Genomic DNA, 8,823 nt, shown 5'->3' with positions numbered 1-8,823 from the left:
AAGTTAGCTCATTAATAATAATACTAAATAATAATAAAAATAAATAATAAAAGTGGGGGAAAGGGGGAGAATCTTAGAATTGTTTTAAATCCAAAGCTCAATGAATTAAAAATATTTTGGAAAAAAAACATTTTGAGATGTAACGGTCAAGTTACCATGTCATACTAGAAGCATGCCTTAAGAGTTTGAGTATTGTACTTTCTCATTGTACCCCTTATCTAACAATGATGAAACTTTAGAAAATTAACTTATGTGAACACCATTAATTCTAGCCTAAGATGACAAACTAGTTTTGGGGGAAAATAAAAATATTTGAGTGTATATGTAGCCTACTTATAATCCCCAAACCTCACCTGACAAATATTTTAAGATTATTTGGAATATTTCCAATGGCAAGGCTTTAAAATTTCCAAGTGTTGATAAGGGCTGAGAATCTGAGTCAAGGTTGTTGGAAAAACAGCTGGATCGACGATTGCTACGTCTATATTTCTGGTTTGGAATCAAAGTGAAACTGGTATTTATTCTAGATGCCATCCTTTTTCTTATCTTGTGAATTTATCCTGTTTAAAAAAACAAAGTACAAAAGACAAAAAAGGAAGGAAGTTACAGCAATGAAGAGTTGTTTTTTTAAATGAAGAGGTTGATATTTTGATAGGCAATTGCTGTCTCTTTATATTTACAAAACTTTTAATATGATGTCTGATTTATGGAGTTCCCACTAGTAGAGTCTATTATTCATCTCAGCATGACATGAAATATTTAAAAATCTTTTCTTTCTTAGCCAAATACTCTAGATAGATTCAGAGTTTTAGTAGAAAATGAGACATATGTTTGGATGAGATATATTCTAAGAAAAGAAATACGCAAAATCTTTACAAAGTAAAAGACTGAATACAAAAGAAAATGATATAACAAATTCAATACATTCAGTATCTGTCAATTAGTATATTGCTTTTACAATCCACATTCTAAAAAAAATCAAAGTATTAATGTAGCATTAAAATTCTGTGGTACTATTTTTCTATTTTTTTAAAACTGAGTACTGACATGTTCTTTTGTTAGAAACAATAAAATCAAAAAGATAAAAAATTGAGACTAAGTTTAGAGCTTTTAAAATTTACTAGCTCTAACAGATTAAGAAGGTATTACTATTATCAATTTTTGCTGTATAATGTACACAGAAGCAGTGAAATTAAAGTCTTGGAAAATTAATGACTCGAATAAATAAATGAATAATAATTTCCCCCTCAATTCCACTCTTGGTTAATAATACTGATAGATCTCAGGAAGATCCTACACAACTTGATTTCAAAATGAACAATTCCTAGAGGGAAATTATTAAAATCACTAATTTACTTACTCTAAATAATAATTCTTTAATTATTTATCATACACATTGTCATCGTTTTGTGTCACTATTGTATATATGCATGTACACATACATATGCATAACCACAACTCCAGCTCCTTCTTTCTGAAGTAACAACTAAGACATTTCATCAAAGAGTTACAAATATATCTGACCAAAACGCATTTTTTCCTTTTGTCAGAAAATTGCTAAAATCACAGGGTTACTTATTCACCTTAAAAGGTTCCATATCAACTTATATCAATTTACAATCAGTCACATATTTGAAAACATGGCCAAGAAATATTATGCTTAGTGAAAAGCATACTGGGAATCTCCTTTAAGATCATACCATAGACCTTTGCTTCAGCATTCAGTGAGCATTTAAATTAGTAGATATTTTTAAATAATCATTAAAATTATTCAAGTAACATATGTGCATTGTCAAAGCGTTTACAAAATACAGCAAAACAAACCAAAAAAGATTAAATTTGCTTGCTATAAATGCTTTGGTTTATATCATTCTAGAATTTCATACATATATATTTCTTATAACAAAAAAAGGGATCACTGTTCATACTGTTTTGTAATCTGCTTTTTCAATTGTAATTGTAATTTAAATTGCAATTTCTTTCCATGCCGATATACTTCTACAAGTTACTTATTTTGAAGGCTGCATATAATTCCACCACATGGAAGAATCTTTATTTAATCCATGAGTTTGGTTTTTTGTTCCCTCACAGCAGGCATTTTAAAGCATTTTCATTATAATAAAATATAAATCTGGCCTAGGATTTGTTTTGCTTCTCTAAGGAACTTGTAAAGAGGGACTTGGGTGGGGCTAGTGGGCTCTTCAGACTGACACCTGGGACTAGGGGACTTTAGTGTTGTCATCCACGGAGTATACATATATTTAAACCTCTGAGAGAATTAAAATACAATGGCTCCAATTCTTTTAAAACTGAAGTCTCTTTTCACAATTTCTTATTTTCTTCATTCAGACCTGAATATTTTGGGGGAGATAGTAGGTTTTTCCGAAAAATTTCAAGGTGTAATTCCAAATTATTGTTGGTTTCCTCTCACTGCTCTAGAGGAGAACCCCGGACCAAAATAATAATAATAAAATGTTTCGAGGCCACCGTTCCATCCCACTCATTTTTTGACTAATCGTGAAAGGTTTCCCTCGCCCTCTAGGATGAACTCCGGCCCCCTCTTGCGCATCTTTCAGAGAAAAACCCGCCCACAACAATTCACCGGAATTTCGATTTTGTTTCATCTACGAAACCCTTTGAAGAAACCCACCCCATCTGCTCGTGTATTAGCCCAAAACATCTCCAAGAGGTAAACTAGTAAGGCTATAAAAGAGAAACTGGCCAATATAAGAATCAAACCACACTGGGATACATCTTTTACCCTTTTTAGTCCACCAAAAGTTGAAACTACCGCAAGAAAATATTGGGGAAACAAATCTCTTTTTACCACAGATTTTGACAGTTTTCCAGCTAAAGAATCACAGGAAGATGAAATTTAGTCGTTTTGCCCCACCGACCTCAAATTTCTTAAAATTAAAAAAAAAAAAATCTCCTCAAGCCGGGAAGAGACAGAGAATCCCGCTCTAATCCGCTCTGAAGCCGTGCTCCCGCCTCCCAGGCGCCTCAGTGGCCTCGCGAAGATTTTAGAATCCTCCCAGGAGCCCCAGCGAGAAAGAGGCCCCGCCCCCTTACGAATAATAAGAACCTCAGGCTCCCATAATGCCTTCCTCCCTCATGAATAATTAACGATGATGAGGTTCTTGGCGCCCTAACCAGGCCAAAGCCACCTTTTGCTTCATGCTGTGGACCGGAAGGGGTGGAGCCATTAGAGTCTCGGGGAGGGGAGGGTGCAAAGGACGATCATCAACCTGGGGAGCCATACTTCTGCCTCAAACCACCAATTTTAAGCCAATCCCCACCCCAATAGGGTAAGTTACAAGAGCTTTCATTAACATTTCTGTTGGAAAAATTCTCCGAATATTCCTTTTTGAAACCTATCTGGGTACCTAGAATGGAAGGAGGATGGATGCCTCCTGCCTCTTAAAATGGAGTCCAAGACAAATCTTTCTAGCTTGGTCCTCCTCCCTTGATGATTAAGTTCTCATTCATTTATTCATTCATTCAGAAGCTATTTATTGAAGCTTGTACTGAGCCACTCACTGGAGTAGGCCCTAAGGATACAACAGAGAACAAGATATAAGGTTCTTGCCTTAATGGAGCTTATTAGTCTAATGGGAAAGATAGAATAAACACAAAATAAAATAAACTATGGATGGAGAGGAAAGTTATGTAGGAAATAAAGCAACAAAATAAGAAGGTAAGGGGGTGCATGTGGGCTTACTTTAGTTAGATTGGTCAGGAAGGTCCTTTGAGATGGCTACATTTAATCTGAGAACTAATAGATGAGAAGGAGTCAGGATGAGGACTGATGGGTGGGTAGGAAACGGGAAAGATTTTGGTACAGTCTAGGAATTTGCAAGTCTTGCTGGCTGAGTTTAGGAGCAAGTAGGAGAGTGGCATCATGGAAACCATAGAGAGAGAGGCATGGACGGAGAAATGCAGGACCTTATATAAAGGCCCTAAATGAGGGCCATTTTAGAACCCCTGTAGGTCTTTTATACTCCTGCTTCTGGGGACCCGCACCACATTATATTTAACAAAAACCTGTACCCACATTCCTCGTTAAAATAAAAAATATAAATAACTACATAAAGGTTGAGTTGAAATTTAGGATTAGTTAACAACATATTGTTATGTTATGTAGTCACAAACATTTATTAAGTTTGACCCTGTATTTTTTGGAGCCAGTCCCCGCCCCCATAATCTCCCCATGCCCCCCCCCAACATTTTTCATAGATTCCTTGACAAGGTCTCAGCCCTTATACAGTGGGCCAGGAATGAAATGTCTAATGGATACAAAGATCCTGAGTGGCGGGAAGTTTAGGTTTTTTTCAAAATGCCATAGAAAGATATCGAGGAGTTTTAACAGAGTGATATGATTTATATCATTTAAAGATTGCTCTGGCTTTTATGTAGATAATGAATGAAGCAGGTAAGAGTGAAAGAGGTGATAGCTATTAGGATGTTGTTGCAGGACTAGGGTGCTGGCCCTGAAGACATAGGTTTGAAATACATTTTAGACATAGAAGTAATTAAATTTGCTGATGGATTGGATGGGGCAGGGCAGAGGGAAAGGAAGGAGATAGAGATGATTCCCAGGTTTCTGACTTCGATAAGTGGGTGGATATTAATCTCATTTTCTGAGACATGTAAGTGGGGAGTAGTTTTTCTTGTGGAAAACTAAGTTTAATTTTGCAGATAGTAAGTTTGTTATGTCTAGGAGACATTCAGATGAAGATGTCAAGGAAACAGTTGCATTTACAAATCCGGAGGTTGGAGGAAAACCTCTGGGCTGAAGACAAAAATTTAAGAGTTTTCTGCATTAGGGGAATATCAACATTCAGAGGCTGGGACAAGGAGGACAAGTTCTCAAGGAGATTGAAAAGGAGTATCCAGTGGAGTAAACTGGAGAAAATCAAGAGAGTATGGAGTGATAAAACCCTGAGATAATATTGTGTTGGCTGGAAAATTACTGCTTGGCTATCGCCCATGGGAACATAGGCTATCACCCATGGGAACATAACATTCTAAAAATAAGCTTTCTGCTTCTGTACCCCCACTTGCACACCCGACCTGTGGGTTGACAGGTAGTGAATAGGAGAAAAATAGACCTTTGTGTTTAAGACAGAATGAGGAATGGGATTTGGGGCTTAAAAACCCTGTACCTCTACATTTGGGGCTTAAAAACCCTGTACCTCTACATTTGGGGCTTAAAAACCCTGTACTTCTACATTCAGGGCTAATTTGGGGTCTGCGTAACCCTGGCAGACCCAGCTGCCTGAATAAAGAGTGTGTTTCTTATAACTCACTGATTTCTGGTGGTCTGTGTGTCTTTCGGGGGCTGGCGGCTACAACATTATAGATTGGGATATGAAGGGTTTCGATATTGGCCCCCACTCTCTAAATCCAAATGATCCCCAACTGGCAATAAATTTAATCAATCTCATATTTTATATTTTATGATTGAATTACTTGGGCTTCGCTTTTAGCATTATGATGGGAATTTTGGAAAGTGGTTTTAATTGTTTTAAAAATTAAGGCTGATGAGTTACAGACTGGAAGCAAATACCTATAAAAAACATATCTGATAAAAGACATCTAAAATATACAAAGAACTTTTAAAATTCAATTATGAGAAATTAAACAATGTGCAGAAGACCTGAACAGATACCTCACCAAAGAAGTTATACAGGTGGCAAGTAAGCATATGAAAAGATATCCCATACCATAAGTTATCAGGAAACTGCAAATTTAAATAACAATGAGATCCCATTATATACCTATTAGAATGGCCAAATACAAAACACTGACAGTACCAAATGCTGGTGAGGATGTGGAGCAATAAAAACAGTCATTTACTGCTGGTGGAAATGCAAAATGGTACAGCCACTTTGGAAGATGCTTTGGCAATTTCTTACAAAACTGAGCATATTCTTACCATATGATCTAGCAATTGTGCTCCTTGGTATTTACCCAAAGGAGTCGAAAACTTATGTTCACACAAAAACCTGCACACGGTTGTTTATAGCAGCTTTATTCGTAATTGCCAAAATTTGAAAGCAACCAAGGTGTCCTTTGGTAGATGAATAGATAAACTGTGGTATATCCAGACAATGGAATATTTTTCAGTGCTAACAAGAAATGAGCTATCAAGTCATGAAAAGACGTGGAGGAATCTTAAATGGATATTACCAAGAGAAAGAAGCAAATCTGAAAAGGCTACATACTGTATTATTCCAACTACATGACACGTGGAAAAGATAGAACCATGGAGAGAATAAAAAGATCAGTAGTTGCCAAGGGCTAGGGAGGAGGGAGGAATGAATAGGCAGAGCACAGTGGATTTTGAGGGCAGTGAAACTATTCTGTGTGATAATATCATGATGGATACATCTTATTATACATTTGTCAAAGCTCATAAAATATACATCACCAAAAATGAACCCTCACGTAAACTATGGACTTTGGGGGACAATGATCTGTCTACATAGGTTCATCAATTTTAACAAATGTACCATTGTGGTGGTGGGTGTTGATGATAGGGGAGGTTGTGCATGTGTGGGGCAGGAAAAAAAAGGAGAAAAAAAATCTCTGTACCTTCTACTCACTTTGCTGTGGACCTAAAACTGCTTTAAAAAATAAGTCTATATGTAAAAAAAAATCAAGGCCAGCCCTTAGCCTTTAATTTAGAAATTTTTTTCCAGTTAAAAAAAATCTATACTTTCTAGGCATAAAGCAGTCAGATTTTTTAAAAAAACATATGTGTATATATTCCAGGTTGTGTGCACATGTGTGAAAGTAGATGAGCACTGTATACTTGTCTTTTTGAAGCACAAAAATGAAATGTTTGAGAACCTTTAAGAGATACTTTAAGAAAAATTTTTTTGTTGTTTTATTAAATACTTCCTATCAGATCTCATGAATGCACTACTAAAGGCAATTAAAGCAAATTCCGTGTGAGTAGATTTGGCAGGACAGTCATTGCCAAAGAACTGGCAAGTATGAATAATATTCCCTGGTGGAAAAAACTGCTAAAAAATTAATTTCTAGATGGTCAGAGTTCAGCCTTGACTCATTTGGAATGCTTTATAAATTGAAAACACTAAAACTGGGAAAGCTCAGAAAACTATAATTCTCATTAATTGACTGAAATTACTAAGCAAACAAACTCACAGGATCAAGGTTACTGGATAAAGCTCATTTCAAGCAGAAATGGGTGCTGTTATTTTTCCAGCAGGTGGCAGCAGAGAACTGTGTAAGATTTAATATGTTTTCTCCAATCAGGTGTGGAAACCATAGGTAGAAAACTGGCAAGCCCTTCAGCTGTCACAGAACACCCTCAGTTTACAAATGAAGAAATTGTAAATCCAAAGAGATTACCTGAACTTCCAAAGGCAGAACTCTTCACTGAAATAAATTTCTTAAAATATGTCTGACTATGCAAATTTCACTTCCAATTACCTTACACTCAAGGCATAGAAATTCAATGTTATGAAAAAATGTAATATTTCATATAAAATAATAAGTTATGATAGAAAAGCCTTTGGAGTATTCCTGGAACTCTGTCCCTTTTTGATTAAAACCTTAAAAAAAAAGCAAAAAGGCCATGTGAAAGTTTTCTGATGGGAAGTACACTGCCAGGATAAAGGTACAAATTTGGGAAGCCAACCTGAATTTGATTCTTCATCTTATGTCTGCTGTCTCACCTTGAAAAAATTGCTCAAACTTTGTATTCACTGTCAAAAGGAGTAATAATATGTTCCCCATAGGATTGTTGCAAGGTTTGAATGAAATCACAAATCGTAATGCTCTTGGCTCAAACATAGTAGGCACTCAATAAATGTTATTTCTTTTCCATCCACTGCAGGATACACAGAGGTGGAGAAGCTGGGTACTTCCATTAATAGAGCTGCCAAATAAAATACAGGACACCCAGTTAAATTTTAATTTCAGATAAACAACGGACACATTTTTAGTGCAAGTATCTTCCAAATTTTGCATAGGAAACACTCACACTAAAAATTACTTGTTTTACCTGAAATGAAAATTTAACTGAGTGTCTTGTATTTTCCTTTGTTAAATCTGGCAACCTAATTTTTAAATGTTGGGATTTATTACAAAATGAAGAAACACCAAAGCCATGTTATAAAATTAGTAACAAATTTTTAAATATCTGCATTTAATAAGTTAGAATGCCAAACCAAGAAAAACAATGCAATATAACTGCGAGTCACAAGATAATAATAGGTATAACAATTATTAACTCACAGGGCACTACAGGAAGTTTGTGGTCTGGTATTGGGACATATACTTAAAGCAGCATAACAAACGTCTTCATTTAATCTTGTTTATGTCTCTCTGTGACTGTATCCCAAACTCATTTGGAGATGAGGCCAAAGATCTAAATTGGAGGTCCTTTGTGACTAAGGGCTCAGCCAAATGGCCCATTGATCCCTCATGATAAACCCTATTCACTTTCTGATATAATAGTAGAAATACTTAGTGCTTTGTCCTAGAAAAATGCTTCCTTTGTCAAATATGTTAGGATCTTTTTCTTGGTTGTAGTTTATGTATTATTCCTTTGTTGATGATGAGAAAAGGCAAAGGAAGCTAATGGGCTGAATGCTACCAAAGGACAAAGTGGCCCAATTTCTGTAAGGGACTGGACTAGCCACAGCAAAACTTTAATACACCCCAAAGGAGGGCACATTCTCCTTTCATCCACTTATACAAAGGAGAATTATAGTGTATGTACTGAAGTTGTCTGTTCATCATATCACAAGTAGTTTTTCAGACCATTGTGTTCATCCTACGAAACAACAA

General features: G+C 35.9%; 1 protein-coding gene and 1 pseudogene across 1 annotated transcript in view; both read right to left on the bottom strand.

Moving 5' to 3' along the window:
- FBXO47 (F-box protein 47) overlaps positions 1-2,938 on the bottom strand; it is a 26,616-nt gene extending 23,678 nt beyond the window's left edge. Inside the window, exons 1-2 of the mRNA XM_011384302.2 lie at positions 2,828-2,938; positions 354-560 (exon numbers count right to left, since the gene is read on the bottom strand). Coding sequence (XP_011382604.1) covers positions 354-534 — 181 coding nt within the window. The 5' untranslated portion in view covers positions 535-560; positions 2,828-2,938. The remainder of the gene's footprint in view (positions 1-353; positions 561-2,827) is intronic.
- A 598-nt stretch (positions 2,939-3,536) lies between these two features.
- The window catches only part of LOC111733461, an 8,675-nt pseudogene continuing 3,388 nt past the window's right edge, over positions 3,537-8,823 (bottom strand).

The sequence above is a fragment of the Pteropus vampyrus genome, unplaced genomic scaffold (assembly GCF_000151845.1).
Source record: "Pteropus vampyrus isolate Shadow unplaced genomic scaffold, Pvam_2.0 Scaffold570, whole genome shotgun sequence".
Lineage (NCBI taxonomy): Eukaryota > Metazoa > Chordata > Mammalia > Chiroptera > Pteropodidae > Pteropus > Pteropus vampyrus.
Note: the sequence above shows the minus strand (reverse complement) of the source record. Positions and strands in the feature narration are given on the sequence as shown.